Source organism: Carcharodon carcharias, chromosome 4, assembly GCF_017639515.1.
Source record: "Carcharodon carcharias isolate sCarCar2 chromosome 4, sCarCar2.pri, whole genome shotgun sequence".
Taxonomy (NCBI): Eukaryota; Metazoa; Chordata; class Chondrichthyes; order Lamniformes; family Lamnidae; genus Carcharodon; species Carcharodon carcharias.
The window spans coordinates 100168956-100186819 of record NC_054470.1 but is presented as its reverse complement, the minus strand read 5'-3'; the positions used below and the strand labels follow the sequence as shown (position 1 = coordinate 100186819).

General features: G+C 40.9%; 1 protein-coding gene across 1 annotated transcript in view; it reads right to left on the bottom strand.

The window, feature by feature from the left end:
- Positions 1-17864, bottom strand: part of dnah6 (dynein, axonemal, heavy chain 6) — a 425407-nt gene that overhangs the window by 366406 nt on the left and 41137 nt on the right. The window contains exons 11-14 of the mRNA XM_041185312.1: positions 16864-17064; positions 11553-11673; positions 8031-8182; positions 1557-1709 (exon numbers count right to left, since the gene is read on the bottom strand). Of these exons, the coding sequence (XP_041041246.1) occupies positions 1557-1709; positions 8031-8182; positions 11553-11673; positions 16864-17064 (627 nt within the window). The remainder of the gene's footprint in view (positions 1-1556; positions 1710-8030; positions 8183-11552; positions 11674-16863; positions 17065-17864) is intronic.

Genomic DNA, 17864 nt, shown 5'->3' with positions numbered 1-17864 from the left:
ACATCTTTCTAACCAGTGTGTTACTTTTGAAGTGTAGCCAGTAATGTTGGATAGGTAAATAGAGCAGCCATTTCTGGCATAGCAAAAGCCGCAAAATAAAAAAATAGATGAATGATTAGCTAATCTGTTCTTGGATGTGCCAGTTGACAGTGAAATGCTGCCTAGAGCAGCAGAACTCCTGGCTCTATTTTTAGTTCATATGAACCCCTGGACCACTTTGTTGGGTAATTGCTAGTATTGTCACTACACTGGAACAGCTTGTCTAGCAGCACAGATAAGTCTAGAGAACAAGTCTTCAGCACTACAACTGGGATTTTATCGGGTTCCATAGCCTTTACTATATCCAGTACGCTCAGCCGTTTCTTGGTATTAACATTAACTGAAAACTGATACCTGTGATGAAAGGGACCACAGTAGTAAGCCGAGCTGCATCATCCACTTGGCACTTTTGACTGAAGAAGATTACAAAAGCTTCAGCCTTGATGTTGTGTTCCATGCCTCTATTTATAAAGCCAAGGATACAATATGCCTTTTTAACATAAAAACAGGAAATGCTGGAAAAGCTCAGCAGGTTTGATAGCATCTGTGCAGAAAGAAATAGATTTAATGGTCAGGATTTTCCCCTTGGTGATTTGGGGGTGGGGCCCACTCGCCGAGGGGAAAATAACACGGGATGACATCGGGAGGAATCCCTGACATCATCCCGGGCCATTTAAATTTTTAGGAAGGCGGGCGGAAAGTGAAATCAGCTGTCCGCCGGCCGACCTGTCAATAGCCAATTGAGGCCATTGACAGGCTAGTTAAGATAATTAAATACCTGCCTGTACAACCTAAAGGCTGGCAGGCAAGCCAGGTGCCCCAGAGGGCTTCAGATTATTCATGAAACTTCATCCACTGGCGAGATGAAGTTTCATGTCCGATTTTTAAAAATGTAATTTTTAGAAATGTATTTATTATTAACATGTCCCATCTCGTGTGACATTCTCACAAGAGGGGGACATGTTAATAATTTTAATACTTTTCTATTTTTTGTTTCACTCTTTTGCTTTCTTACTCTTCCAATGGTATAGGGTAATTCAATAAAATTAAGAACAACTTCTAACTGTTAAATCAGATGAACAAGAATTAAACCATTTCTAATGACTTCAAATTTAAAAGAAAAAAATTGAAAAAATTTAGCTTTATTTACCTCATTGCCTTTTTACCTCATTGGCTGAGCATGAAATGCTTTGAAATTGTAAACATGCTCTTCAACAAGTTTACAATTTCACGACAGCTGGCATATTACCAAAATCATTCCTAATTATCATTAAGCTATTTTTATTTTCCAAATATTAAAACACATAATGATACCCTTCCCCACCAATGCTAGAACATTGGGAATGGTTAAAAACCCAACCACAGCCTTAGCCAAACAATTGCAAAACGCAGTTAAGAGCTTCCTCTTCAGCTTGTTGAAGAAGGATATGAGGTGGTAAAGAGGAAAAGTTGGGGTGAGGGAGGTTGGGAGTTTACCAACTTTACAATATACATTATGAAAAAAAACTTGCACATACCCTATCCTGCATGTCATCAAGGAACAGCAAGTTATTCACATACTCCATGGTCGCAGTTGGAACAATTTCAAGTTTATACTCAGCATCCTGTACTTCGTGAAGAATAGCATCTGTCTTCTGCTTGGCAAGAACTGGAAGAATCTCATTAATAGCCTAACCAAAAGAAATCAAAACTATAACAAGTATGATCAAGAAGATAATTACATATCCTTCCTGTATACTATAACTCTTGAGCTGTTGTCCTATTATAAATAATCAGATTAACATTTATTTCAAGCTTATTAAATTAAACATTAGTCCACCAATGCGTACATTGCAACTTAACCAATTTAAGTGGGTTTAAGAATAGCCTTGTGAAAGAAACAGAAGATCCTCTCTAATTCCACCACCAAATATGAAACAGCATACAATAATAAAATTATACATTGCTTCCAATTGTATGAGAAATTTTAAAAGTATATTTGTGATCACTTTTGACCATTTGGAGTTATGAAAGGCACAATTATTTATTTAACATAAAAGAACACAGTGGGGAGAATTTTCTCCCCATCATGTGGGCTGGGTGGGAGCAGGCACAGGCGGATGCGCAGCCAATCACCGCCCGCAATCAGCTACGCGCCGCCTTTTTACATTGGCAGGCCAATTAAGGCCCGCCCAGCGTGACACGTACCCGAAGCGCTGAGCACTCCCTGTGCGGGTGGGGGGATGAGGGAGAGTCAGGGCCTACGCTCTTTAGTGCATGCGCGTGAAGGGGTGCAGGAATCTCCCTGAGGCACGGAGCTGCCTCAGGGAGTTTAATTTCCTTGTGAAAATCTGAAAAAAAGATTTGAAAAAATTATTCAGACATGTCCCCTCATGTCAGTGTCACATGAGCTGGGACATCTCTATGAATTTTATTTAATAATTTTATTAAAGTTATAAAACCTTTATGAAATGTCATTCCGCCCGTGGATGAGGTTCGATGAAAAATGCAAAGGCCGCCTGGGCTCTTCGCCTGCTCGCCAACCTTAAAGTTGGATGGGCAAACCTGTTAATGATTTCAATTGTTATTTAAATGGCCTTAACAGGCCTTTGACAGTTCGGCGAGCACGCAGCTGACTCTGGTGCCCGTCCGTCGAATTGAAGATCACAGTGATGCCTGGTGACGTTGGGGTGCACGCCCAATGTCGCCGCGCATCATTTTATGTGTCAGCGAGCGGAGCCCACCCCCGCATGCTGACCAGAAGGTTTAGGCCCGTGAGAAAGAACAGTATATATTGATTAATGTAAAGGTGTATTAAAGTATTAAAATTATGACACACTTCTTGTCTTTACTTCCTATTATAAATTCCCACATCAAAGTGTGTCTAAAATGTTCCTATGTAAATTTGCCAAGCTCTAATCACACATTAACCTGAGTAGAGAGGCTGCAGTGTGGCTACAGGCAGGTTGTCATTTAAATGATTTATTTACTGAATCCAGTTCTGGGAATGAGATGGGTTAAGAGGACCAAGTGTTAATAGGGAAACATTTAGGAAACAGTGAACACAATATCAGGATTTAAATTAGCTATGGAAAAGGACAAGGCACAATCCAGTGTAAAAATACTTAATTGGAGGAGGGCCAGCTTCAGTGCAGTGAGAAATTATCTGACCCAGATAAATTGGAAACAAAGATTAGCAGACAACACTGTGACAAAACAATGGGCTGCCTATAAAGCGGGGATGGTTCATGGAACACAAGCGGAAAGGGAGACCAAAGCCCAAGCTCCCTGGATGACAAAGTATGTTGAAAGTAACATGAAGAAGAAAAATGTGTGTTTGACAGATGTTGGGTTGATAATACAAGTCAGAACCAGGCTGGATACAGATAGATCAGAGGCGAAGTGATAAAGAAAAAGTGAAAGCATCGGAAGAGACTGGCAGCTAACATAAAAAGGAATTTATAATAATATTTATAATTTATAATAATAAATTTGTAATAATAAATCATAATAAATAAATTTATAATAATAAAAAGGAGTGTTTATAGGGATATAATTAGTAAAAGTGTAGTAAAAGGAGTGGTGGAACCGATTAGACACCAGGATCTATGCAAGGAAACAGAGGGCATGAATGAGTTCTTTGTATCCATCTTTATCAAAGGAGAAGATGCTGCTGAAATTACATTGAAAGGAGATAGTTGAGATGATGGATTGGCTAAAAATTGATAAATAGGAGGTATTAAAATTGCTAGCAATAATTTAAGTTTATAAGGCACCAGGACTGGATGGGATGCATTGAAGAATAGTGAGGGAAGTAAGGGTGGGAATTGCAGAGGTTCAGTCATAATCTTCTAATTCTTAAATATAAGGATAATTGCAGAGGACTAGAGAAGTGCAAATGTTGCACCCTTGTTCAGAAAAGGGTGTAAGGATAAATCCAGCAACTATAGGGCAGTCAGTTTAACCTGCCTGTTGGGAAAGCTTTTAGAGATGATAAACCAGGACAAAATTAACAGACACTTAGGAAAATGTTGATTAGTTAAGGAAACCAGCATGGATTTGTTTCAGAAAAATCATGTTTAACTTGATTGAGTTTTTTTTTGACGAGCTAACAAAAAGGGTTGATAAGAGTAATGCAATTGATGTGATTTATGTGGGCTTTGATAAGGTGTTTGATAGGTATGCCAGCAAAGTTGAAGTCCATGGAATAAAAGAAATCATGGTCATAATCATGGCAACATGGTTACAAAGTTGGCTGAGTGACAGGAAACAAGAGAGTAGTGGTGAGCAGTTGTTTTTCAGAATGGAGGAAGGTATACTTTGGAATTCACCAGGACTCGATACCAAGGCCGCTGCTTTTCTTGATTTATATTAATGACCTAGGCTGAGATCTTCTGGTCTCAGGATTGTTGAAGATCACATGTACCCCCAAGATGCACCATGGGACCCCTTGGAAGTCTCAATGCATAGTAAGTCCCAATTTCCCAGGAAGGTTGAACTTCCAATGGGCAATTCTCCTGCTCCTGGGACCCTCCGAAAAAGTCTCCAACTCTGAGTTGGAGTTGGAGACTTCAGGCAGTTCCAACTTACTTGCCTGAATTGTTACCCGGCAAATGTTAGACAGAAAAAGCCTAGCATAACTCCCAGGTACATACACAACTGAATCCCCCCCAATCACTCACACTGACCCTCCCAACTCTCCCTCAACCCCCGAACTATCCTTTTGACCCCTCGACACACTCTCAACCCAACCTGACAGGACCTCAATCCTCTACTCACCCCGCCACCCGACCTGACCTGACCCTATCGCATCACCCGACTTCCCCTGGATCCTCCGACTCCCCGATGACTGTCCGACATAACCTGACCCAACCTCACCACCCAACTCCACATCCTGACCACCCGACTCCACCCCTGAGCCCCACAGCACCCCGCAACAGGACATGACTTCACCATCCAACATTCCTCTCGGCCCCACAACTCCTCACTGACTGGACCTCACCACCTGACTCTCACCTTGACTCCTACCCTGACTGCCCGACTTCACCTCTGACCCCACCCCCGATTCCCTCCCCGATTCCATCCCATCCGACCAGATCTCACCATCCAACTCACTCCTCTGACCACCCAACTCAATCCCCTGACCCTCAACTGAACTGCACCACGCGACTCCTCCAATCTCCCCTCACCACCCTACTCAGCTGCCACTTTATCGCTTTACTCATCCTACCTCCTTATCCACTTACTTTACTGAACTATCCTCTTACCCCTTCACCCACCCTACCTCCTAACCCATTCTACGTCCTTGACCACTTACCTTACTCACCCTACCCTCTTAATCCCTTAACCTCACCACCCTACCCCTCAACCCCTTAACCCCTTACCACTCTATCCCCTCACCCACCTACCCTCTTATCACACCCACCTTATCCCCTTACACATTTACCTTCTCTCCATAGCTCTTCAAGAAAATCTTTGGGACACATAAACTCTTTAATTACCAGAGTACAGCAGCTAGTGCCATAAAAAAGGGTATAACTTTTGAGTGGATTCTCTCCACTGTACCCAACAAGGTTTCTCGCACTGAATCAGTTTGGAAGGATCTTCCAGCAGAAGATTGCCCAGGAAAATCGGAGGAAGGTAAGTGGGTATTTTTTTGTCAGATTGTGGTGGGAAATAGTGGTTCCAATCCTGATTGGGAGATTTGGGCCATAGACTTGGATGCACAAGACTCAATTTCAATATCTGCAGGTGGCATGGAACTATTATGATCTGTGAGGAGGCTAGTGATAGACTTCAAGAGGACATGGATAAGCTGATGGAATGGGCAGACACATGACAGATGAAATTTAATGCAGAAATGTGTGAAGTGATACATTCAGTAGAAAGAATAAGAGGAAATATAAAATAAAGAGTACAACCCTAAAGGAGATGCCAAGAACAAAGAGACCTGGGAGCATATGAGCACAAGTCATTGAAGATGCAAATTGAGAAAGTGGTTAAAAAGGCATTTAAGGTCCAGAGATTTATAAGTATTGGCAGACAGGACAAAAGCTCAGGAAATTATGTAGAATCTTCATAAAAACTGGTTTGGCCTCAGCTGGATATTGTGTCCAATTCTGGGCACCACATTTTAGGAAGGATGTGAAGGGTTTTGAGAGGGTCCTGAAATGATTCACGAGAATGATTCCAATGGATGAGGGAATTCAGTTACATGGATAGATTGGAGATGCCGGGGTTTTTCTCTTTAGAGAAGAGATTTGATAGAGGTATTCAAAAACATGAGGGGCCTAGACAGAGTGGATAGTGAGAAAGTGTTCCCATCGGCCAGACAGTCGAGAACTTAAAGGCACCAATTTTAGGAAAATGGCAAAAAAGCAATATGTGGAAGAACTTTTTTATGCAGCAAGTGGTTAAGATCTGGAATGCACTGCCTGAGAGTATAGTAAGAGACAGATTCAATTCTGGTTTTCAAAGACGAATTGGATAAGCATCTGAAGTGAAAAAATTTGCAAGGCTGTGGGGAAAGAGTGGGGCAATGGGACTAGTTGAACTGATCTTAGAGAGAGACAGTATGTACAAGATGGGCCGATGGCCTCCCTCTGTGCTGTAGCCATTCTATGATTCTAAAAGTGTGTCAGGTTTACAAAAGCACGTTTCCATTTTAAAGGTGAACACAGAAAACAGATATCAGGAATACAAAAATAAGGAATGAATATATGCTTTTTTAATGTGAGCTGAATCATATCTACATGCCCTGGTCCAATTAATCCCGGCCTTCTCATTCAATTTTCTCCAAAGGTATGGTGTATTTAGTCTTGACTTCACAAGTAAGCATCACCAATGCTTCCTCCAAGCCCCTGAAAGTTTCAGCACAGGCTATGCACAAGTCATCCCATTTAAGTTACTGAGCATGCATGTCCATGCAAAAAAAATTAAAGGGGCCCGGGGACTTGAACAAATCACCGGCACAATCCAAAGAAAAAGTTAGACATTATGTTCATCATCATATGCTAAATTGAACAGTGCACAGTGCCAGTCAACTTTTTCCATTATAAATGTATACGTCTATGAGAGAAACTATACTAATTGACATTGTGTTTGGATTATGTTGTGTGCACTATTTTGTGATTTAAAAGTGTCTGCAGAAAAACGCAGAAGCAGTTAACATTTGGAGCAGCTCAAATCCTCAAGAACCCACATTGGAGCCATAAAGGTAGATATTTTTACCCTATCCTCCAGGTGCAGTTAGGCAATCAGTTCAATGAGTGAAGGTAATGGATCTCTGCCATTATGGCTGTGATTTCTAGTACGTTGAGTTAATGGAAGTAAACATAAACGAAGCCTGGAGCTGAGGGTATAATAACTGGGCTAGTGTAACATGAATTTGGAAAAAGATCAAGAGTTGACTCTGCAACCACTGAGGTCAGTTTTTGCAGTGTGAGGTTTTCCTCAGCTTTCGTATCTCCGCATGTGTTGTCTGTTGACATTTCCTCTTATAAATTAAAAAGCAACAAGATTTTATATCGAGAACTCTCATTCCTGGCATTGTGACGACTCCAAGCTCCTCTCTCCAGCATTTGTAACATGTTGAAATTTGTACTTGAACTGCCTATGTAAACTAGTCATGCTGTAGATCTAGTGCTCTGCCACCACTGGTAGGAGAGTGTAATTACTGCAAGACAAATTTATAAGCAGTTTCCATTATAAGTATAGAGAAAGCATTTTCTAAATTAAGATATGCCTTCAGGGATAGCATCGAGCAGAGGCCAGGTGCTATCCCAAAATAAATATAAAGAGCAAAGGGGAGAAAAATAACCAAAAAAACAAAGTTTTGGAATGATTTGTTCCATTCTACGCTTTGATCAAGGAATACTTTTCAGTTAACCATCTAGATACCTAGCTGCTAATAGTTATGTATCATAAGGAAAACTACAATCTAAATCTGCTTATTCTATTAACTACATATAACAAACAAGAAAAAGGATTTTTGACAAGTGAACAATGTTTACCTCCAGACAGCGCAGAGGTGAAGGTATCAGCAACTTCTTGAGAGATGTGTTATCTATCAGCAGCAGTCCTAAGTTTTTAGTCTGCTTAATACTGACTGTATCATTATGCTGTTGGTGATATTTCGCCAGCCAACTTATAAAGAAATAAATATCTGCATTAAAAGTAAACACCAGATTTAATGTTATGCCACTAACCAATATATTTTGCAGTTGTAGTTTTAATGTTAATACTCTTGTTTTAAAATAAATACAATTTTAAGTTAAGATGATATTTCCTGATATTAAATTATGTACTCAGTCTGCAGACTAAAGTACCAGGAATAAATGGAAGGAAAATAAAATAATTAATATCAAAGCCTTAGTAAATGTGCAGAGGAGATTTACTAGAATGGTAGCAGGATGAGATTTCAATTTTGTGCAGTGATGTGGGTAGCTGAGATTGTTCCCTTCAGAGCAGAGAAGGTTAAGGGAAGATGTAAAGAAAGTGTTCAAAATATTGAGGGGTTTTGATACAGTACATAAGGTGAAACTGTTTGCACTGGTAGGAGGGTTGATGACACATATTTAAGGCAAAAGACCCAAGAACCAAAGGGGAGGTGAAGATAAATGTTTTTACTCAGTGAGTTGTTATGATCTGGAATGTATTGGCTTAAAGGGTGCTACAAGTTGATTCAGTAGAGACTTTCAAAGGGAATTGGATAAATACTTAAAGAGGAAACAACTGCAGGGCATTGGGGAAAGAATAGGAGAGAAGAATTAATTGTCTGGCTCTTTCAAAGAGCCGGTACAGGTACAATGGGTGGAATGGCTTCCTTTTGTACAGTGTTATTCTATAAAATATGAAAGAATAAAATATTAAAATTAGCACAGACAGGAAGAAATAAATGAAACAGGGATCATTTGAAAAAGTTGTCCAAGTTTCATTGTTCTCAGAGAATTCGCAACCTGACAACCCACAAAATGGAAGTCCTGCCTCTTGTTGGTCTTCACAGTAGAGGACGAGGATAAAATGCCAGAGATGCAAGGAAAACTACAAATAAATCAAGGGGAAGACCTAACTAGAAGTGGAAACATGATGATGGAGAAAACATTATTAAAGACAGACAAATCTCCAAGGCCAATGGTTTTTATCCCAAGGTATTAAAGAAGTGATGAGGAAATTGTTGCTGCATTTTGCACAATCTTAAAGAAAGTCTCTAGATTCAGGAATTGATCCAATGGATTGGAAAACTGCAAATGTTACTTGATTATTTTAATGAGATAAGAGTTATAAACTAGGAAAGTATAGGCCTACTGGTCTAACGTCAATTGTAGGGAAGCTATGAAGCTCACTCTTATAGCCAGGGTGTTTGCTCATTTGAACAAATATGACCTGATAGGAGAGAGCATGCATTTGTAAAGGTTAAATCATGTCCAATCAACTTAGCTGTTTCTTTGAGAAGGTAATTTACGTGGTTAATAAGGGAATGTCTATGGATGCTATTTATATGGACTTCCAGAAGGCATTCACTAGATTCCCATTAGGGACTGCTCACAGAAATAAGCGTGCATGGAATTGGAGGCGACCTATTTGTGTGGATAGGAAACTGGTTAGGATGTAGGAGACAGAGGGTAGGTTTAAAGGGTACGTGCTCAAAATTAGCAGGAAATTACTATTTGTGTTTGGATGGTTCTGTACTGGGCCCACAGCTTTTCACTACATTTATAACTGACTTGGATGAAGGAAGAGAGCCATACATCTAATTTTGTTGACAAATCTAAGTTAGATATCACAGGGAATAGTGTAAATGGAGCAAAGTTTTGTCGGCCATTGATAATTTAGGTAAGTTCTCAAAATTGTGGTAGGTGAAATTCAATGTGGGAAAGGCTATCTTAGACCAAAGAAAGGCAGACCAGAGTATTTTTTAAATGGGAAAAAGCTAGGAACTGTGGATAAGCAGAAAGATTTATGGGTCTAGGGATTGAATGACCTGTACAGATTTCTGTTTCTAGGCATTTTCTATATCTAGTTAAAGAATTCCCTTCATGCCTCAAGTTTAGATATTTAAAACATTTCATAAATTACCCTATAACATGACTTCCAAAAATCTGCACAGATGTAACAATTAGGTGTATTTACCTCCTGTGAAGTTATAGAGCAGCTCATTCATCACCAAGAGTCTGCTCTGCCATTCAATTAGATCATGGTTGATCTGTATCTTAACTCCATCTGCCTGCCTTGATTGCATAATCTTTAACGCCCTTCCTTAACAAAGATCTACCAATTTCTGTTTTGAAATTTTCAATTGACCCCTACCTCAGCAGTTTTTTGGGGCAGAGAATTCCAGATTTCCACTACCTATTGTGTGAATAAATGCTTCTAGGCATTGCTCCTAATTGGGCTAGCTCTAACTTTAAGATTATGACCTCTGATCTGGGAGGAAACCCTACCTCCAAGAGCTGCTGGCCAATCAATATCACAGGGAGGTGCTTAGATCCTCCCGTGTTGAGATGGTCATTGTCTGGCACTTGTGTGGCATCAATGCTACTTGCCACTATCAGCCTATGTCTGGATGTTGTCCAAGAACTCCTGCAACAATGGGTTGCATTTTCCCAGGAGGTTCTTCTACCAGCAGGTGGCAGAACTTGGTGGTGGTATTTTGATAACAGCCTCTTCCAATTGAGGCCACTGCTGAGCAAGAGGGCACCTCCATGGTAAGGCACCCCAAATACAAGGCTACATTTTGTTTTTAAACTGTGCCACAGCCAAACAGGTAGCCCTGGCAATCAAGGTGGGGTACCTTCTATCAGTGGCGCCATAGCTGCAGGAGCAACCATTGTTGCTGGATCCTCCATAGGCCATGGAGCAACCATAATGGAGGGCCGTCCAGGAACCTGCTGGAAGACCACTAGGGTTTACCTGGTGGTCTCCCCACCATGGCAGCGGCCCTTTCCAATGCTGCCAAAGTGCAGTCAGGCCAGGAGCTGGTCCTTAATCGTGCCAATTAAGTGTCAAATTACTGACCAGCTTCCTTCTTGACACCTTCTGTTGCCATTCTACCAGCCTCCCGCCTCCTGGCCAGTCTTCCAAGGACTGGCAAAATGTAGCCCAATGTCCTGGGGCTGAGGTGATTGGCCTCAACAACCACATATATGTTCCTTTGTACTAGGTATAACTCCAGCCAGAGGAAAGCAATTTCCCTGATTCCCGATGACTTCAAATTTACTAGACTCATTGGCGCAACACTCAATCAAATGCTGCCGTTATGTCATAACACAGCCCCATTAAGGAAAACAACAGCAACACACAGAACAGTTTGTTTGACAGCTCTGCAGAAAATCTTACACCTTTCTCAATCACTGACCCAAATTCCATATTTTAAGAGGTATGTACAGTTAAAGTGAAGAAATTCATATTGATATATTACCAAGGCATTGGTGAGTGGTCACTTGTTATGCAGTGCCCGAGCAGAATATTAAACAAAACGAGATCAAATTAGTCTTATACTAAAATTTTCCAAAATAATTGCACATTACACATACTATGTTCCTGTTTCTTGAGAGCTTCCAAATCAACGCTTTCATTTTCCAGAAAATTTACCCGAAATGTTTCAAACATTTCTGCAAATGTAACTGCTGCATGAAATCCTTTCTGAATACAATCCTAAAAAGGAAAAGCATTGGAAAAATATTTAGGAGCAAATCACAGTAAAATGGAAGGGGGTCATCAAAAAAAACTCTGAAAATGTTCACAATTATTTGCCTTCAGTGAAAGCAGCATATGCTGGTTATATATCAAGCCTTGTATAAACGTGCTCTTCAATTCATAATGTTTTCAGTTCAAGAAGAAAACAACAAAGTAACATTGGTATTTTAACAGACAAAATGGCCTTGATTTTAACTCCCAGCTCTTGCAAGAAAGCAGGCAGTAGGACAGTTAAAGTGGAGTTGGGGTTTAACCACTTCTTTCTTTCCTGATTTGCTAGGCACAATTTTAAATTGCAGGCAGCAAGGACATCCACCCTAAGCCAGCCGGTCCTCTTTAAATGTGCAAAGGGTGTCATGCAGAGCCATTCCATGGTTTTAAACTGAGAACTGAATGTGGGAGGAGTGGTTATTTCCCCATCAGACCAAACCCCAACTTGTCAAGAAATGGGGCCAGGGGAGAAGAGGCTCAGCAAATTAAGCCTTTATTAATTATTGTTTAGCTCCCTTGTTGGCCAACATTAAGCAGGAGTGCTTCAAGAAACCGTGAACCATCCTTGTCTCTTCTCCCATCAGAATTTCCCTCCCTGAGACATACCTGACCATTGGATTGTTCTTGCAGGTCCCTGGCAGAGGCCTGCTGCTGGTCAAATCTCTTGCCATGCCTGACGACCAATCATTAATTCTTGGTGGATTTGGGTGGAAGTTTGATGGAAATGAGACCTAGGAGCTAAAATCTCCCTGCCAAGGCCCCACCACCCCCAACCCCATGCATTGATCCCACCCAATGTTAATATCAAGGTTATTGTACCGACCATGAATTAAAAATGTCAGAAAACCATGGTTGTTATGTGAAGTGATATTGTAAATTGGTTCAATAAGATTTTTTATTTCTCATTTCTGACAAAATTATTGCTCTGTTCCTTTAAACTGCCCATGACTAATCCATAACCTTATTTGTTTACCTTTTTTGATTGTATTGTGTCAGTAAGGTAGAAATTTCTGGTGGTGATGCTATCATACAAAAACTTAACACAATTACACCAATTCTTGTCTTCACTATATTAACAGTAACAATAACCTATGCTACATAAAAATGTGAACGTCTCCATTAAAACAGCAAGGAGCAGGATTACATTTGAGTATGATGGGCATTCACATTATAACACTGACAGTCATTTCTACCCTAAGAAAGTAATAAAAATTCCTGACATTCCATTGTTACAGCTAAAAGACTAAAAAAATGCACAATAAGGTTAATTCACTGCTTCATTAATTCTTCAGCATTAAATTATACTTTAAAGAATGTACAACTACTATTTAGCCTATCATGTTTAATTGCTTAATTAAATAAACAGATGTACACAACTGGTTTACTGGTTCAGAACTTTAGTCTTTGGGATTGTTTCCTTCCTATTTGCTGTTATTCTTTATCATAAATCAGACTCTTGAGTATAATTTGCCATTAGGACAGCAGTATTATATCCTCACCACTGATTGGCACACCACAATATAAAGGAGGTGAACTCTACACTTGATCCAGAAACTAACTTTTCAAAGGTCAGTCATGAAAGCTTCAAAAGCAACAAAAAAGGGTGCCCATCCTGCTGATCCCCTAATGGGCTCAATGGCATTATTAGCACACTGTAAAAGAAAATGTATTAAAAAAAGTAATCATAGATCATAATTCACCATCTTGGACTTCCTGCCTCGAATATAAAATAGCCTCAACTCGGACCTGTCAAACTCCCACAGGTCTGGTACACAGCACAACAGAAAATGCAAGCTACAGGTTACTTGGTATCTGAATGCTTGATTATCTTTTCAAACATTATTTTCTTTTGTAAATACCAAGCCAACCCAAAAACATGCGTGAGGGTGTTTAGCTAGCGTAATGATACTACAGATTTCCTAACTGATTTATTCTCCAGCAATTTCAATGGGACTGGGAACAGTTTCTGCTTGCATGATTACAGTTAAATGGGAGACCATTGTGACGATCTTTGACCCGGAAGCAGTACAGTGAAGAAAATTTGTAATTTCTTTATCTGGTCTGTGGAACCTGTAATTGTTTATATAGCCAAAAATCGGTTTCACGTGGCGTGAAACCAGTTTGTGATCATCTGCTCCACTCGTCAATGGTGGGCCGTACTTCCCGCCATCGCATGGAACGCAATTTTAGTACATTTACATCTAATTATAAACCCTGCTCACCGGAATTATCACCCCAGGCTGGATCATCTGGGCAAGTCAGTGTGATTGCACGCTGACGTGTCTCACAGCTGTACATAAGTGACGTGCACCAGGTGAGCTGCACTTCACTCGGGACTCCGAGGTTTGTTTGCCTACCTTGCTTTGGGCAGCACTCGCAGTCATCAGCACCAGGCTTCACAGGGAGCACCATATCACTTTTAGGTGGACTCACAAGTAGGTCTCAACTTACCAAACCAGTCATGAAACGCGGGTGCCTTTTCAATGGCTGCAGGGCTAAGGCTTGCTTGGGAAGGGGAAGAAGCGGCCTCAGGCTTGGGGAGGGACTGCAGGTGAGGGCTGTACTGGGGAAGGAGAATACCCCAAGATGTGTGTGAGGGCGCATGTTGATCTGTGCAAGTTGACACAAGATGGTGAGGGCTGAGGAGGTAGTGTCCAGAGGGGATAGGGTCAGATAGAGATGTGAGAGTGTGTGTGAGAAAGTGAGTGGTAATGTCCCTTGAGCTGGCAATGAATGAGATGCCAGTGAATGTGTGATGGCCTTGTGTGAGTTTAAAATGATAAGACCCTGGCGGCACGGATTAGATCATTCATCCATTTCCTGTACTGGTTGGTCAACGTCTTGTGTGCAGCCTTGGCACTGACCAGATCTGCCACCGTCTCCCAAGCCAGACTGGTGAGACTAATGGGCCTCCTGTGGCCTGAACAGGGATAGTGGACATCACGGTGGGCCTCCAGGGCATCCAAAAGGTGTTCTAGGGATGTGTCCCTGAATCAGAGGGCTGCACTCTTCTTGGCTTTTAGAGCCATGTCTCCACCAGAGCAGTCCTGGGCTACAAGCATTAAGAAGTGTGTTTGCAGCTGCAGTTGAAATATGGCACCTTGCGTGAGGAAACGGGGAAGTAACAGCAAGGCAGGCAAATCGGAGGTCGACCGCAAGCGAGACGGCATGTTTTTTATGGCCGCATAATTAAGGAGGTGGGAATGAAACGATACGGCTTGAAAATCCATCATTGTGGCCGATGGATAAAACGACTTTCTTCCTGCACGCTGCCGCACTTTATGCAAATCTGGGGTGATTCCACCCATAGAGAAAGCAGACAGAGACAGAAAGAGGAACACAGAGAATTCTTGTGAGGAGAAGAAGCACATCACTCTCAGGAAGAGGTTTTCTGTTTGGCAAAAAAGGAGACAGGAGCTCCCGGAGGTACTGCGTGAGCTAGCTAAAAAAATTTAAAACTTGAAAAGCTGTGTGAATAGCTCAGAGAAGCTAAATATGTGGGTGTTTCCCTGAAGCAGCCAAATCATGAACTGAGGTGTTACTGGTTCGTAGGTTGGACAGGAACTCTGGAAAGCTACACTACCAAGACTATCATGACCCATGGGAGAGAGGGTTCATAGAAGTGTACCTTGCTAATGATAATCGTATCTGTGAAATTTGGGAGGGGTGCAGGTAAAAGCTGTTGCCGTATAAGACTCCTGACCTTCCCTGCATGAATAAAGAACAGCATAATGTGGAATTGTGTAGCTATGTAATGGCACACATGCTGAAGGGGAATGCTTGTGGTTATGTAAGACGTACATTTATTGTATTGACTTTTAAAAGACTGTTTACCTTTTTATTTGAACTATCATTTGCCTGTTAATGCATTTGTTCTGATTTTTGTTAAAGTAAAGGTAATAAAAAGTGAAAACTTTTTTTTTTCATTTGGGGTCATTATTTAAATTTGGTTATTTTGGTTTACGGTTCCCCCATGGAGATTGTATCCATCAATTGCTTGGGCGACCAAAAATCTGTCTACCTCAGCCTTAAATTTATTCACTGATAGTGCATCCAAAACCCAATGGGGTAGAGAATTCCAAAAATTCACAACCCTTTGCATGAAGTAATTTCTCCTCATCTCAGTTTTAAAAGATTGGCCCCCTTTCCCTGAGACTCTGCCCCCAAGTTCTAGATTCCCCAGCCAGGGGAAAAACCTTTCAGCATCCACCCAGCGTCCAAGTATCTTCAGAATCTTGAATGCTTCCATGAGATCACCTCTTGTCCTTCTAAACTCCAAAGAATACAAACCTAATTTACTCAGCTTCTCATCACAGGATGACCCTCTCATCCCAAGAATCAATCTAGTAACCTTCGTTGTACTACTTCCAATGCAGGTATGTCCTTCCTTAAATATGGAAGCCAAAACTGCGCACAGTATTCCAGCTTTGGTCTCACCAAAGCGCTGTACAACTGTGGCAAGACTTCTTTATTCCTGTACTCCAATCCCCTTGCAATAAAGGCCAACGTGCCATTTGCCCTTCTAATTGCTTGCTGTACCTGCATGCTAATTTTGTATTCCTTGTATGAGTACACTCAAGTGTCTCTGTACATCAACATTTACAAATTTCAAACTTTTTATAAAATATTCTGCTTTTCTATCCTTACTACCAAAGTGAATAACCTCACACAGGCTGCCAACTTGAAAATGCCCCATTTATCCCTACTCTTTTCTTCCTGTCCATAAACAAAACCTTAGCCATGCTAATATATTACCCCAAGTCCATGAGCCCTTATCTTGCATTTTAACCCTTTTTCCTGTTACTGACCTACGATGATCTCAATTCTAGTCTCTGCCAACCAATAGCAAGATACAGCCTAACAGGGAAAGCCTACTCCAAATTCTCCACAAGTGCTGCCAGGATTAGTTAGTGGGAAGTGTGCCAGTGAGAAACCTCCTTTCACAAAACAACATTATGTAGAGAACATTAAAAAGCCTCTGCATTTAATGGGACATTACTGAAATCCATAGCATAAAGATTTCAAATCATTAATAGTTAAGAAAATAAGAATTAATTACTTTGCTTTCAATCATATTTTGCTTCACCAAATGTGGAGCTTCTAGGAATTAATTTCCAATGATTAACTACCAAATCTGTAGTGTAAGATAAATCATACCAGTATATTCTGGATGGTTTCATCCAAATACTTGTCATCTTCAAGGATGGCTGCCAGGCTTGGTCCCTCACCACAAGTTTTCTCTTCAATTTTTTTGTTGATAATTGGACTCGTAAAGGCATTAAAGTATGAATCCGACACAAGATTGGCTATTGAAAGAACAATTCCCTGCATTTGTAGAACAAAATCGGAAATCCCAGACTGGCAAAGAAATCGCAAAGAACAATGTTAAATAATCCTGATCGAGTCAAATTCCAGGTTTTTCTATTATATATTTTAAATTATTTCTGAAATTTTTTTTTAGGCTTTTTACAATTGACATCCTAATATCTAATACACATTCACTGCCTATGCACACTTCACCTGCTTTAGGCAATTCACCAGCCGTAGAGTCAACCTTCACTAATTACATTAATTAATTTTAGAACAATACATAGGGCAGTATTTTCCTGTCCTGACGTGGGCTTTCAAAATGGTGGTGGGACTTAATTCACCTTCCAAACCCATGACCTTTATCACCTCAAAAAACAAAGGCAGCAGTTGCATGGGAATACTACCATCTGCAAGTTCGCTTCCAAGCTACATAACTTCCTGACTTGGAACTATATTGTCATTTCTTCACTGTTGCTGGGTCAAAATGGGTGTACCTACAGCACACGGACAGCAGCAGTTCCAGAAGGAAGCTCACCACACTTTCTCAAGGGCAGTTCAAGATGGGCAACAAATTCTGGCCTAGCCATCGATGCCCACTTCCTGTGAAATAATTGTTAAAAAATTTCCGTCACCAGCAACTTTGGTCAGTGGCACGTTGCAAGCCCCCATGCAGCTATTCCAACGGTGTTGGCTCCATCACAGAGGTGGAAATTTCAGACCCCTGCATGGAATCAGGCCAGGCCAGGCCAGGTTTTGAAGGCACCAGCTCAGAGCTGTAGTGAACTATGGGGGAAGCCTGGTCTGGAATCAGAATCCATTTGACAAGTAAATTCAAAAGGTGTTACCAA